This window comes from Giraffa tippelskirchi, chromosome 2, assembly GCF_054371585.1.
Source record: "Giraffa tippelskirchi isolate mGirTip1 chromosome 2, T2T-mGirTip1v1.2.pri, whole genome shotgun sequence".
Lineage (NCBI taxonomy): Eukaryota > Metazoa > Chordata > Mammalia > Artiodactyla > Giraffidae > Giraffa > Giraffa tippelskirchi.
In genome coordinates this window covers 50,338,928-50,354,375 of record NC_137276.1, presented here as the reverse complement: position 1 = coordinate 50,354,375, position 15,448 = coordinate 50,338,928, and the positions used below count along the sequence as shown (strand labels likewise).

The 15,448-nt window shown below is 46.7% G+C and overlaps 1 protein-coding gene and 1 long non-coding RNA gene across 8 annotated transcripts in view; both read right to left on the bottom strand.

Annotated features, from left to right (window-relative positions):
- Positions 1-15,448, bottom strand: part of ARHGAP22 (Rho GTPase activating protein 22) — a 177,650-nt gene that overhangs the window by 116,341 nt on the left and 45,861 nt on the right. For all 7 annotated transcript variants that reach the window (XR_014074576.1, XR_014074577.1, XM_081561787.1 and 4 more), the window contains one exon: positions 7,568-7,767. Coding sequence is in view for 5 of the 7 variants with exons in the window: in XM_081561787.1 (XP_081417913.1) it covers positions 7,568-7,767 (200 nt within the window). In the remaining 2 variants the exon portion in view is untranslated. The remainder of the gene's footprint in view (positions 1-7,567; positions 7,768-15,448) is intronic.
- LOC145534480 (uncharacterized) lies at positions 12,750-14,188 on the bottom strand. The gene is made up of 2 exons (XR_014074656.1): positions 13,899-14,188; positions 12,750-13,051 (listed from the first exon to the last, which is right to left on the bottom strand). It is a non-coding gene; the product is annotated as an uncharacterized LOC145534480 (long non-coding RNA).

Genomic DNA, 15,448 nt, shown 5'->3' with positions numbered 1-15,448 from the left:
ACTTTAAATCAATCTTCTCTCCCACTGCTGAGCCTCCCATTACTTATGCTCCTGGAAAACAAAACAAACAGAGCTCAGCCTGCTCTCAAAGTGATGTTTAAATTGCCTCTGCTAGAACCTACAGCTGCATCAGCCACCCGGGTGTAGATATGAGACTCTGTCACCCCGGGATGCAGGCATCACCTCCCACACTCTGTCCTCTGCTGCTGCCACAGTTCCTCAGTCCCTTAATTCAACACCTGGAAGTTTTCAAGGACAACAGCCCCTCATGGTGGTTTTTCTGCCTCCAGCCTGGCACCCTCCCAACCCCTGCTTGGGCTATTGTAGATGACTTTCCTCTTGGAGCACTGAAAACTAAATCTGAGCCCCCAAAGCTCACAGCCCATCAGTGCTGCCAGAATAAGGATCCAGCTTCTGAGTGTGGCACCCCAGCTCTCCACACGCAGTTTTTGGTACGACGTTCACAGTTTGGGTTCCTGCCGACACAATGAGCCTCACACTTCTGTTTCAGAGACCCTGGGCTCCTCCCTGGGTGTGAGCTGCAAGACTCATGCCCCCCTCCCCCAAGTTCATTTTAAACACATTTTCTAAGTACCTTCAATGTGCCAGGGCCAGCTCTGCAGGGGCGGGCTGGGCTTGGCGGCTCTGTCTGTAAGGGGGCGCCCATCGTCTGACCTCTAGGATGCTCCCCTTTCTCGTTATCTGAAGAGAACTGTCTGGGCCTGTGTCCCTGCTGCATTCCTTTTCTGCTTTTCATTTTTCTTTTCTTGTTTAACTTAAAATATTTTAAAATATGAACTTAAAAAAATATAGCCTCCCTGTGAGAAATTAAAATGCAATCACCCCTCAGTACTGGTGGGGAAGGGTTCCTATACTGCTGCTCCCCCTGTGAAGTTATCCAAATCCTTGGATTCTCAAGTCCCTTATATAAAATGTGTAGTATTTGCATACAGGGGCTTCCCAGATGGCGCCAGTGGTAAATACTCCTCCTGCCAATATAGGAGACACAAGAACTCAAGCATATCCTCCCATATACTTTTTTAAAGCATCTCTAGTACAATGTCAATGCTGTGTAAATAGTTCCTTGTGTACAGCAAATTCAAGTACTGCTTTTTGGTAACTTCTGGAAAAAATTTTTTCTGATTAGTTTTAATTCCAGTTAAGTTCATGGCTGTGGAACCCACAGATGTGAAGGGCCAACTGTAATACAAATAAATCTCAAGTTTTCTGATCACCACCCCATTCTCCATGTTCTCCCCAAAGCCTTGCCCTACAGCTTTGATTTGTAGTGGTCATATTCTGAAAATTCCAAAATTATTTTAGCTTTATTTCCCTTATTTTTTAAAGTGAAAGTTCTATCGCATAATGGTTTTAGAGAATCAAGTAGTTCTGCCAGGCTTATTATAAGGCAGCAATTTCTTCCTCTTCTACCATTGCCCAAATCTTAGTCACCACTTTCAGCTCTTCTAGGTGAGTTTTTTTCTTTTCTTATGTTTATTTCTAAATATACGCTTATATTACTATGTACTGATTTAAAATTTAGAGATTGGGAAGCTCCCTGACAGTCCAGTGATTAAGACACCCTGCTTCTACTGCAGGGGGTGCAGGTTTGATCCCACATGCTGCAGGGCAGCCAGAAAAAAAAATGAAATCAATAAATGACTTCTGTGTAAAAAAAAATTTTTTAGGCATTATCTATGGAAGTCCCAGCACAGAAGTTTGAAATTTTGCTTTATTTAACTCCCCTCCTAGCCCTACTCCTCCACAATGTAACTTCCTGAGCCCCCACCGTACCTTTGGTTTCATCAGTCAGCACCCACTGTTTATACTCCCATTCTGGGAAATTTAACTTAATTGAATAGTTTTTCTAAGGATTCCTTCTTTCTCTGTTTCTAGAACTCCTTCTCAGATGCTGACTCGTCTTTCCTTTTTTCCTCTCTGTTCTTCTTTCTGAGAGATTATGTCAAGTTTTCCATCCAAGCTTTCATTTGAGTTTTTGTTTCCGGTATTTTATTTCTCAATTCTGGGAGCTGGTTTGTGCTCTGGCTGTCTAATTTATAGTCTCTCTCTGAGGATGTCAAAGATAGTTTTATATACAAGCTTTCTCCCCCTTGTATAGTTTTTATTGCATCCAAGTTGCTTTTTTTAAATTTTATTCCTTTCCTGTGTTTCTGTCCAGCCTTCATATGTGATCCTTCCCTTAAGTGTCTAGTGACCCAAAGCTCTTCATGCCCACTATTTATAGTTCTCTAAGCAACTGACTGGAAGTTGTATGAGGGGAAGGCTGAGGATGTTTACATGGCAGGCCAAAAGGGAGAAAGAGAGAGAGAGAAAGAGAGAGAGAGAGGAGAGAGAGAAAGAGAGAGAGACGAGAGAGATCTGCCTGGGCTGTGTCATGGGGGACCCTTACTGTCAATACGTTTTGTGTTTTTCTTCTTGGCCTATCAGATTTTCCAGTGAAAATTCTGCATTTCTTTCCTGAGGGCTATTCCTGACTGCTGGGATCTGGGAGCCAAGTGTGGGATGAAGACGGGAAGAGCTAAGTAACTGGTCTGCATGTCCACCTCCATCTAAGCCTCCTGCTCCAGACTGGTACCTTCCCCCACCTCAACAATAAGGCCAGCGTCCTCAGTGTCCTTCCAGTTATACCCCAATGAAGGAGGGCAGTCACGGCTTTGCACCAGATGGTTCGGGAGATCTGGGACTCATTGCTTTTTAAAGTGACTTTCAATCAGTCCTGTATGGAGCTCTTCTTTGGCCCTCATTTTCAGAGATAATTGGTCCTGCCAGTGTTCTGAGTCTTTGCTGAGGGGTGAGGGGCCCACCCCCTCATCCCCCAACAACCAGACATTGCAAACCAGATGTAATTTTGTGCTCTCTGTAGTGCTGGCTTGGAATTGAGCTCGCTAGGGTCTGCTGAATCAGCCACCTCCTGCCCACCTGTTGTCTAGCATCCACTAGCGGCTGTCTCTCTCCTGCCGTCTCCATCTAGGTGCGTCCATACCTTCACGAGCATGCCTTTAGTGCTCTATACTGGAATTCTGGGGTTTTAAAATCTATCATCCTTGACTAGAAGCTTGAATTTAAGCTTTGATTTTCTATTAACTTAAGTGTTACAAAGTGTGTGTGTGTTTTATTTCCATGTGTATAGATTTCTCTCTCTTGCATACATGCCCTCACTCACTACCATTTTATTCTTAATTTCTAAGTCTTTTTTCTTTTGCACTATTGTCTCAATAATTTCATTTTTCTTAAAAAAATGGAGAACAATGAGAATTATTTTCTTTGTTTCTGTATCCTTCAAAGCTGTCATTAAGAGCATAAAGGTTCACAGTTGATCTATTTTCTTAGTAGGTTTTTGTTTATGTTATAATGAAATATTTCTCCTTATTCCTTTTTTTCCCCTATCATCTTGAATTCGACTTGATTTTGATGTTCTTAAATCTGCTTTCTTTTAGCTGGCATACCTTTTTCCCTCATGGTTTTGTTTTGTAAACTTTATGTTTATTATTTTATTACTTTCTCTTTTTTTTAAAGCCAGGCTTCTACTTTCTGTCTTTTAAGAGACAGATGAATCTGACCTATTCATATTTATTATGACAACTGAAATGTTTGTTCCTATTCATTGTTATCTTATTTATTTACTTTTTGTTTTCTATTTACCTTTTTCTCTTGTTTCCTGGCCCCCTCCATTCTCTGCCCATTTGTTGAACTGATTGCATTTAACATTGTTACATTTTTTCCGTCTTATGTTTTGGAAGTTATACTTTCCATTTCTATTCTATTCCATTTCTATTGGAAGCCAAGAAACCCACAGTGAAGAAGGGGGATAACTAAATTTAAGTGAATTCTCAAACAGTGGAAATGGACTGGGCTGATCAACAAAGAATGTGGCAAGAATTTTCATGGTGCAAGAAACATTTCCCAGAAGCTAAAACCATTTAACAGGAAAAGACCTGGAATCTTCTATTAGCAAAACTGTAGGATCTGTCTGCTGGAAACTATTACGGAAAAGTGTTTGGGAAAGCTGGAGGGACAGGGCCACACTTTCAGGTTCAGCTTTAAAGCACCTTTGCCTAGTTTTTCCATTTGAGTTTCCATCTGAGCCAGTTCTTCCGCCATCTTGAATTTTCCCCATCTCTGCGTTCCATGTTCTCTGCTGACCTTCCTGCCAGTGAGAAGGGCAGAGTAGAAGAGATAGGGCTCTGGAGAGAGAACAAGAATGTGGGCTGGGAGTGATCCTTATCACGCGCATGCACTATGGGCAGCATCAAGGGTAGCTGGACATCCCCCCTCTCCACAATTATATCTGCTGGACAGACAACAGGCCATCTGTTAGGAGGGAGCTCACTCCTGGGCACTTCTGTCACTGTAAACAGGGAGCAGGGCCCATTTTCCAGGAACCAGATATTGAGAATTAGTCCATTACATGTAGTTCATGCAATTAAATGGAAATCTGTGGGCTGTTTTGCCAGAAGGCACGCAGGTTTGAGATCATACTATAAAGCTAAATGAGTCAAATTTGACCAAGAGTCTCCTTGAAATTGGGAACCTGAGCAATGGGGCTGCTAGAAAAGTCAGGCTTTGTTGGGGAGGGGGGATTCTGGAAAAGAATAATCCCCCATGAGGGTTTGGCTGGGTCACTGAGACCCCAGAGAGTCCAAAAGAGGAGCCGTGGGCATGACCCTGGCATCTGTTGGGTGATGCTGGCACCCTTTGGGGACCCAATGGCTCCCTGGTGACAGCTGCCCTGGTTTAGTTTGGGTGACACCCCAGGGCTCCTTCTGTGTCCAGGCCAGTGACTGGGATGTCAATGCTTCCATTCTATTCACTGTTTCCACCAGAAGCCATTGACTTCTGGAAAAGGTGACAGGTGAGGGAGAAGACTGTCCAGGTTGGAAAACCTGGGGGATGGAGGTTCATTATGGAGCTGCAGTGATGGGCCAGGGCCACCTCAGCTCATGGTGAGGAATATGTGGGAAAGCCTGGGGCAGGGTCCACACGTAGCCTAGGTGACCTCAGTGTGCCACTTTAGTCTACTAAGTTCACCCAGAATCATGGTGCGTTTCTCCCAGGAGATGGTGCTGTGGGCTGAGCCAGGAGGGGGATGACGGTAGGGACCACAGGCAGGGCTCTGACATGCTAGGGGCCCTGGCAACTGGTGGCCATCATCATCAGAAGCACATGTCACTAACAGGACAGCCAGGAAAGCCGAGATGCTATTAAAGGAGGCTGGTCTTCACCACAAAAGCAGAGGCCAGAAGGAAAATGGTGGGCAAGCCAGAGGTGTGGTTCCCGATCTGGGGAGTAGGCTGAGTGCCAGGGCTGGGGAGGCAGGGAGCAAGGCAAAGGCAGGGCTGAGGGTATATAAGGGTATTCAGACTGGAGTATCCCACGTGCTAAGACCTGTGTGCAGTTGTGTGTATGTTCTACAATCTAATCCTTGGTGTATCTCTGTGAGGTAGGTAATAATGTCTCTATTTAGTAATGATAAAACTGGAACAACAAAAATCAACTGACTTGTTTCAAGTTATTCAGCTAGCATGCTTGACCTAATTCAGATCAAATTCAAAGTTCCTATTTGATCCATTCCACCTCTCTTTCCTTCCTTATAAAGCCTGGGAGGCTGAATAAGATCAGAGTTCCCTAAACTTTAGCTTAGATCCACCTTCATGAATTTTGTCATCCCCACCCCTCATCTTTACTGTTAATGATTTAAAAAGTTTTCCTTAAATAAGTCTCACTGATTTCTCTGTGTGTGTAAAATGCACATAACACATAGTTTACCATTTGAACAATTTTTAAGCATATAGTTTAGTAGCATTAAGTACACTCACATTGCTGCGCAAGGGTTTTTGTTTTTAACTTTGATATAGTTTAGAAAGGAAAACATGCAAGGACTCTCACGAACGGAAATCAGTATGACTTTTCCATAAACAGAAGTTAACCACTAGAATAAATAGAGTGAAGGCAGAAAGTTATTAACTTGCAGCTGGTGACTATTGTCACTGAGGTCTCTCAGATGAGGGCTATTCCTTCCCACCCTCAAAGCCCCAGTTTTAAAAAAAAATTATTTATTTTTTTAATTGAAGGATAATTGCTTTACAGAATTTTGTTGCTTTCTGTCAAACCTCAACATGAATTAGCCATAGGTATACATATATCCCTCCCCTTTTGAACCTCCCTCCCATCCCCCTCCCCATCCCACCCCCCAAGGTTGATACAGAGCCCTGTTTGAGTTTCCTGAGCCATACAGCAAATTCCCTTTGGCTGTCTATTTTCCATATGGTGATGTAAGTTTCCATGTTACTCTCTCCATACCTCTCACCCTCTCCTCCCCTCTCCCCATGTCCATAAGTATATTCTCAGAGCCCCATGTTTTTAAGGGAGGATCCCAAGTATTGGAGAAGTATTAAATATATGACAATTCCTTCTTCATACTCAGAAAATCTGGAAGAGGAGTGACTTTTCCAAGAAAAGAGGGTCATTTTCTCGCCATGATGTCAATGTGACCCTGTGCTGTGCCCAGGTACCTCCTCCCATCTTGCCCATCACTGAGCCCCTTCCCCACCTCCCAAAATTCTGTGATCCCTGACCCCAAAAAAGGTGATCTCGCTTTACTTTCCAATTGGGATCAATGACTAGGTGCAACCTTTCTTTGGGAGAAGTCCTTCAAGTTCTTCCCCATTTTCCTCAAGAGAAACAAGGGGAGCTCCCAGACTGTCTTTCTCTGTGTGAATCCCAAAACAAGGGTTAACTTGCCTGAGCTCCACAAGCCCAGCTACCTTGGTTGGCAACATGCAGAGCACTTGGTTACGATGTCTGCATGGGGCACTGTGAGCAGGACACTCCATGATGGATGAGGCCAGTGGCTGCTCTGAGTGACTGAACTCAGTGCAACTGAGTGGAAAGGCAGACGTGATAAGCACCAAAGGCGGAGCTTAAAGCACTGATGAAAATAGAAGCCATCCAGAGGAGCAGAGGCCTCTAACACAGGGGTTTCAAAATGAGTCAGACTTCAGTGTGACATTAGATTTGCCTGGGTGCCTGTTTCCCTGCACAGTGGAAGAAATGGAATCTGTGTGTTCTCCATAGAAGCACTGAGAGGTTGAAAAGGACATGAAGAAGAATTTTTTTTTTTTTCTGGCCATGCCACAGGACATGTGGGATCTTAGTTCCCAGACCAGGGATTGAACCCTTGGCCTCTGCTTTGGAAGCACAGAGTCTTAACCATTGGACTACCCTTTGGGTGGTGTTTTTTTTTTTTTAAGCCATGCAGGGATGCTCTCTGTCAACATTAGAAGGAAACATTTCAAAGACTGAAGCGATAGATGTGTCGCAGAAAAAACCAGGTGTGATCCCAGGAATGTGAGAGCTGAGGATAAATCTCACTTTGGAAATCCCAGTGAAATGTCATGCTGAGCGTAGTCAGGGGCTTGGTGCCTGAGGGGTGGAGGTGCTGATGGGAGGGTCTCTCTCTGCCTTCTCCCCTCTCCTGGAGACAGTTAACCATGCGCCCTGGAGCCCCACCATGATGCCCACTGGACACAGGATGTTTGCTTCTCACCTGGGGCTTGGTCTCATCTTTGTCCTTGTAGTAGAAGAGCTGATCCCCGCGCAGCACGAACCAGCGTTGCTGCCAGTTCTTCATGATGCTTCTCTGCTTCTTCAACCAGCCCGCCTTCAGCACGGGGTCCAGCCTGCGGGGGCAGGGCAGCCGGCCAGGGCTCCGGCTCTGCTCCCCCATCACCAGGCTTTTGGAGCGGGCTGGAAGCCAAGCACACACACAATGAACATGAAGGATGGCAGGCCTTGGTCAGCCCTTGCCCCACTCTGGTATCCCAGCCGCCCGGTAACCACTGTTATGGGAGCTTCAGCCAGCAGGGCTTGACCATGCTTGGCCTACCTCCTCCTCAGGTTGAAAGGGGCAAGGGCTGGAGCCCCTTAACACTGTAGCCAAAGGTCATCCACTTGGGATAGCACACAGCCTGCTTCCTGGTTAGCTTCTGCTGTGTCCGTGGGACCCCAGATTCTCCATTTCCCCAGGTTTTGCTCATCCATCCATCCATCCATCTATCCATCTTTCCATGTGTTCAATGACTCACGCGTCAATTCAGCAATTAATATTTATACAGTATCTGCTATGTGCCAGTCACTGTTATAGGTATTGAGAAACCAGTGATGAAATAAGAAACATAACCATCTGGGTCCTGCTGGAGCTCACCTTCTATCAGCGTTCCTGTCACTCAGGCCCCGAGGGAGCTGACCCCAACAAACTCCCTCCCTGGATTCTGCATGGCACCTCTCCTCTGGAGGCATCACCATTGCCCTGGCAAATGCCCTCACTGCTTCCCTGAGATCATCCTGGTGGCTGGGCCAGGCCAGCAGGACCTCAGCTACACTTGCCTGATGTGACTGGTTGATGGCTCCCTGGCAGGATGAAGGGACTGCCCTCCTACCTCAGAGCCTCAGAGGGCCTGTGAACACTTCTGCCCTGCAGATACCACTGGGTAGCACTCTGCCAGAATTGGTATTGCCTTTCATGGTGACTGAGTTCTTGCCCCTCTCATACCTCCCTGATTCTTGTCTCAGGCAGAGCTCCTCTTCTCTCTCTCTGGCCAGTATCAAGGATATTGCTGCAGGGGTCACTAGGAAGGCCAACCTGGACCTTGGAGGAACAATTCTGAATCCAAATGTAATCACACTTGTAATCACATTTGTAATTGCTAGACCATAGGTCCTAACTTGGGATTGGAATACACGATCCCCACAACCCACAACTGTTGCACTGTACTTGTGATTCTGTGTGTGTGTGTATCTGTCTAAGCTTCTCTCATGACTCTAGTGACTACAGTTCCCTAAGCCTAGCTGACCTCTGTCCATACCATTCCACTAACCCAGGCCTTTCTTGCATCCCTTGCCTACTCAACCCCTGGCTTTGGCTGCATGCTCCTGCTGTGCGGTGCTCAGTCGTGTCCGACTCTTTGTGACCCCATGGACTGTAGCCTGCCAGGCTCCTCTGTCTATGGAATTTTCCAGGCAAGAAAACTGGAATGAGTTGCCATTTTTTCTTCCAGGGGATTGTCCTGACCCAAGGATCAAACCTGTGTCTCCTGCAACTCCTGCATTGGCAGGCAAATTCTTTACCTATTGAGCCACCTGGGCATAGTGAGCTTCAAGATCCAACTCTGCAGAACCTTCCTTGTGATCTCTTCTAGATAGTCATTCCCTCCCCTACCAGGACATGAGATCCATGGCTGGTAATAATCTGTGTGGTTGCCTTTCTGTCCCTCTAGGCTGAAGGGGAAGGGAGGGAAGGACATGATGTCTTATCTAGTTCTGCATGTGTGGCTCTCATCACCATGCCAGGCAGATAATGGATGTAAGACATCGTTGTCAAACATCACGGGCTACTTTGGCTTACTCTGATTTTTTTTATAATTGAAGTATAGTTGATTTACAGATTCAGCTCTCCTTGGCAGAAGCAGGGCTCTCGTGGAGGAGAGGAGAGGCCAGCTCTGCTCCCCTCAGCTCACCAGGGAGGCGCTTGCGATAGATGTTACTTAGGCTGACAAGCCAGCCTGGGTTGTCTTCCAGCCACTCAATCACACACATACTACTTATAAGGCCCACAGAGCAGCTTGAAAGGAAAATAATTGTTGTTATGATTTATTAATAACCACTGTTCCTGTCTTTAGCACTTCCTTGAATCAAGCCATTCAGTTCTGTAAACATTTAAGCTGAGATTTCAAGTCAAACAGCTCTGACATTCTAAGGTTCCAGAAGCAAGGGGAACTTCTGGCCCAGGAGCAGGTTCATGACCTGAGGAGGAGGAGGAGGAGGGTGATTTCTGCCCACCTCAGGGTCTGGCTCTTCAGCTCACAAGCACAATCATTCATTTACTGACTCATTCATCCATGCCTTCCAAGTCTGCAGAACTCTTCCAGGTATGGGGCAGAATCCCGAGTTGCCTGTGTTCCCCCAGAGCCCCCAGACTGGCAGGGGAAATCAGCCACAAAGAACAACCACATGGAGATGAAAGGACCACAGGCCATGTGGACAGGCACAGGCTGCAGACACTTAAATGAAGGTGCACCTTTCTGCTGTAGACATCAGCAGAGTCACCTGGAGCAGGAGCACCTGGGCTAAGCCTTGAAGGATGAGCAGTATTTGGACCCACCTCAGAAGAAGAGGGCTCTGATTTGGAAGGAATGGGTGTGGCATTTGCTTCCTCTTGGCTCAGATCAGCATGTGTGCTGGGCTGATGCTGTCACCTATTCTCACTGACAAGCATCTCTTGAGAGGGTGGACCACAGTTCCAGCCTCTCCTTCTTCACCCCTCAGTCCCTGCCAACCCTCTGCATTTGGAGATTCTGTCCTCTCCTGAAACTGCTCTGATCAAATCCAACAGTCTGGTTCTGATTCTCAGCCTCCAAGATCCTTTGGTGCTCAGTCACCACTGATCACCCTCTTCCTGAAGCTCTTCCTCTTGCTCTGCAGAGCCAAACTGCCTGGTATACCCATGTCTCTTACCACCTGCCTAAACTGTTCTGACTTCAACTCCTTCTGTTCTCCCTGAAAGTCCTGCTATTGCCCAGGGTTGCCCCAGATGCCCTCCATTCTGTCATGAGTCCAGGTCTTTATTTCTGCCTGGGTCCTTCTCTGGGATTCCAGGATCACCTGTTAAACCATCTGAGGGACGTCTCAGAGGGATGGTTCATGATCGCCTGTGCAATCAGTCCAGCCACGTGCCTGCTGCCCAGCTCTGCACCTGCTGTCCCTGGTCCTGCAGGGATTCCTCTCAGCCCTTTTGTTCTTCACTCAAATGCCATTTTCTCAATGAGGTCTTCCTGGCCACTCTTAAGATGTATCCCCAACCCTCCCATCTCCCCTTTCCTGCTTTAATATTTGCTTAAATTCTAGTATAGCAGTAGAAGTGGGCAAATCACAGAACAATACACAAAGTATAAAACTATGTAAAAATGGAAGAAAAACACAACCCTTTAAACAAAAGACATCACAAGGCATATTCAGTGGGTACAGGCATTTGTATAGAAAGAACATGTCATGCCTATAACAGTGACTATGGTCGTGGAGGACAGGATGGGACTGTAGTATTGCAGTTTTATTCAGGAAAGAATGTGTGCACTGCTTACATAAATTAAAATAAAAACTTTAAAAGAGAGAGCTCTTTTGAGAGGGAGCTGAATCCCCTTAGGAGATCTAAGATAGCAATTAAAATGTCATGAGTTGGATAAACGTTTATGCATATTTATCTGCAACAAGCACCTCTCTAAGCTGTGGACCACAACACAGATGCCTAGCCTCTGCCTACTTGGAATTTCCAGGCTGAACAGATGATACTTCGTGGAAGCATGATTCTGGCTCATCTGTGGACCTTCCATGGGATCAGGTCAGAGGGACCCTCTGTAGGTGAGCCCCTCCAGCGGGCCTGCTACTCCAGCCTTTGTGCTCCATCCCATTTCACATAAGAGAGAGGCTCAGAGAGTGTGAGTCATTCACTCCCCCACTGTTGCCACAAGAGCACCTGGCAACTGCTGCATCTTGGAAATGGCTGAGAACACATGGAAGATACCTGACACAGTGGATCACATCAGAGCTCTGCTCAAATTCTCTTGATTCCTTGTTCCTGTTTTTATGCCCCCTTATTTCCAACAGCTTTCCCTGGGTGATTTTTCAGGGCTGCTGGCCTGTTTTGGAGACTGTCCTTGGGTTATTGGGGCCATTCTGAGCAGGCACTGAGAGAACCGGAAGTGCCCAGGAATTTACACCCCTCCCTCACTCCCCAGCCCTTGGCCAAAGACTGCTGGGTGTGGGAGCTTGAAAGCCCCTGCAGTCTCGTTTCTAGTTTGAAACTTCTAGGAGGCATAAGAGGCACAATTCACATTCAAAGTTCCCCAGGAGCTCAGGCTGATACCCCTCCCTTAACTGGGTTTTGCAGCCCAATTTGGCCCTCCCCTTCCTGGTGCTGCTCCCCCATCCCCTCACTGGTGTCCCTTGGGAACACCTCTTCAAGAAATTACTGCAGACAATCCTCAGCTCAGAGCCTCTTTATGAGATCCACACCAGGCACACCTTACTGTTTTTAGGGCCTTCTGACTAGGCTGTGGCAGCACTGGCCTTAGTAGCTGCCAGGGCATTAGTGCCCTGTTTTTCCATCTGCAGCTCTGCTAGAGCGGCCCTGAGAGCATGGAGGAGTGGCTGTGCTTGAACTAAAACACAATTGATTTATAAAAGTCAATGGGATTTTAAAGCCGGGCAGTGGAAACAGCAAGACAGCTCTCAGAGCTGAATTGATTTAAAGGGTAAGTATCAAGGCTGAAAGATTGATGGAGAAGAGAGAGGTGAGGTAATGGAAGGGGCGCTCCGGAGGGGGGCAGACGAGACGGTTTCATAAAGTTAATGCAATTTGCCACCAAGGGCAAGGGGGCCTCGAGAGGGTCCCAGCTGTCCTGAGAGCCTCAGATGATTTATTACAGGATGGTTCCTGAGTGCTCTCTACCTTAAATTTTTTTTTTTAAACCTGTTACTTAGCTTCTTTCTGGGCTCCACTTGGTCATCTGTTCTTCGCTAAGCTCTCCACCTGAGGGGTCTGGAGAACCAGCAAGGCCCCCTTAACGGGTCTCACTTCGGGGCCTGGAAGGTGAAGAACAAGGAGGAAAACTAGCTGCTCAAAGTAAGAAGTGTTAATTCTAATATAACTATGAGGAGGTTCTAGAAAGTTTGGATTTTTTTTTCCCATAATGATGATTTTAATGCTTTAAAAACATCAATATAAAAGATCACTTTCTTAACAGTTATTTTCATTGGCTCTTCCTGGGTCTGTCTCTTGATTCAGCTGGTGCCAGTCTTCAGTGAGGGGGTGCAGGAGGTAGGCGGCCCCCAAAATGCTTGACCCTCACTTCCATACAGTGTGCACCCACAGGTTCAGCTGGGCTTAGTCTTCATTTATCCATTCATGGAGCTTAGGGGGCCTCCCGGGTGTCCACCTCGTGCGAGCCACTGGGGTGTGGAGATAAAAGGCACAAACCTGCCCTGGCAGAAGTAAAGGGGGAACAGAGACACCCAAATACAAGAGTCCGTCATCTCGGCAAGTATAACGGGAAATGAGAGGGTTAAGGCAGCGGCATGGGAGTCAGACTGGGAGGCCAGAGGTGGGACTGAAGCTGGATGAAAGAACAGAGTGAGCCATTAGAGGGGATCACCACCCCCAAATATGCTTCTTTGGCATATTGATTATTTTGAGCTGAAGGCAACTGAGAAAGAGTACACAGGGGGAGCTCTTTCCCCTCTCCCTTTCTGCCTAAAAGCAGGGCATAAAGTTCCCTTAATGAATAAATGTGCCTTGCCACTCCCATACCAGGAAGAGAAGAATGAGATTCTTATTATGGAGAGGTGACTTCAGTCTACATAATGAACCTCACTAAACCACCCTTACCTGCCATACTTTTCCCAGTCACCTTCCCACAGTGTATGCCCCTGGGTTTAGCTGCCCCTTTTCTATGAAGCACCCCGTCACACACTTACAACAATCAATGAAATTTATATGCTTTTTCTCCTGTTAATCTTTTATCATTTTAATTAGCAGTCCTCAGGTACATAGCTTAAGAGGGTAGAGGGAAAGTTTTTTCTCCCCTACACTATGGAAGGCTGTGGGAAAAAAGGATGTGCTCAGCAGAGGGAGCAGGAAGACATGCAGGTTGAGAGGGCATGGGGTTAAACCCAGGAAGTCTAGCTCCCAAGCTTTTAACATTGACTCTCACGGACCCATGTTCCTGCCTTAGAACAGACCAAACCCTAACCTCTTCCCACTAACACTAATGAAATATCCTTTCATTAATCCTTGAGAAAGACAAGCCTTGTGGATCTCCTCTAACCTCCATCCACCGACTGGATCGCCAACCATCACCCCACGGCAGGGTCCCTTTTCTGGCATCTCCTTTAACGAGGCTGTTTAGCTGTCACAGCATGGGTAAGAAGTTGGGAAGATGAGAAGACCTCTGTGAGTCAGTGAGCGTCCAGGTCTCCAGCTTCACTTCCCACTCATAGCACACACTCTGCTCTTTCCAGATCAATGACTGGTCCCCACAAAGGCCATTTTGTGCCAGATCCCTGTACCTCTGTTGCTTGCCAGCCTGATGAGCCCTGACACTCTTGAAGCGTCAGTGCAGCTGCTTCCCACTGTGTGAGGACTCATCTAGTAGGTTTCTAAAGCAGGGGCTTGCCTGCCATCCATTATGACGCCCCCATAGAGGGCACACACCTACAGCCAGACAAGTACCTCTCTATGCTGTTTTGATTTGTGAGCTTCTAATGGCCAGAGAGGGTGCCCTCCTCATGCTCAATCCCTAGAACGTAGCCCAGAGTGTCTCACTAAATGCTTGCTGAAAGCATGAGTGGACATGAAACAGGAATCTTCAACTTCAAAGAAGATGGGCAAGATCAAATCCAAGAGATTTTGTGCCTCTAGAGACGATCTTGGCCTGGAGGAAACCTGCCAGCAGGATTTCTACTGCCTATGGCCTGTTTCCACATGATGAGAGGTTAAAGGGCACAGTTAAAGGGCCATTCCTGTTATCAGAGAAGCAGCAAGTAGAAGCAGGAAACAGAATGTCATTTTCCTACTTTTCTTAGTTTGGCAGTGGGAGAGGAGAGGCTAACTGGAAGGGGCACAGCATTTGGAGTCCCAGATTTCCAGATAAAATGGGAACAAAATACAAATCTTATCCACTTTCTAAACTGTGGTGAGGAAGAAGTAAATGACACTTTGAAAGTGTGCTGCAAACAGAGACGCACTGAATGGATGAATGGGGGTTAGTACTGTCTCTCGTTGCTGCAGGCTGAGGCCTTGGGAGGCCTGTCTCCCCTCTTTCAGATCTTGTCCAGGAGCAGCTGCCCTAGGTTTGCTGCCTCTGCTCCTGTTCAGATTAGCAAGCCATTTACCAGGAGCTGGAGATCGGTGGAGTTGATGTAATTCAGTATTGATTATAAATTTCATTTCTGCCTGCCTATGGGCCATTAGCTTAGATCAATACATTCTCCACCCTTGGTTAAGTAATCATTGAAGCTGTTGATGATTTCAGCAGTCATGGCAGGTCCCTGGCTGTCTTGGTTGAGGGGAGACCAACACAGCCCTCCCAGCCTAGGTCTAATCCTGCTCAGGCCTGTCTTGCAAATAAATCATTTATTTCCACCTGCAAACACGAAGTTCATGGCCAAGTCTTCAGTTCTGTGGGGACAGAAGTCCTGTGTGGAGCTCCTGGAGCCCAGTATCTAGTAGTGTCTTAGATCCTAAGTGTCTAAGAGTGCTAGTTATATACTCTGGGCATCTTCCATGGGGAGAACTCAGTTTTCCCATCAGCTGGTATCTGCGAGGAGAGGCAGGAGGAAAGAGAAGGAAATCCTACCACAAGGGAATGCAGATATC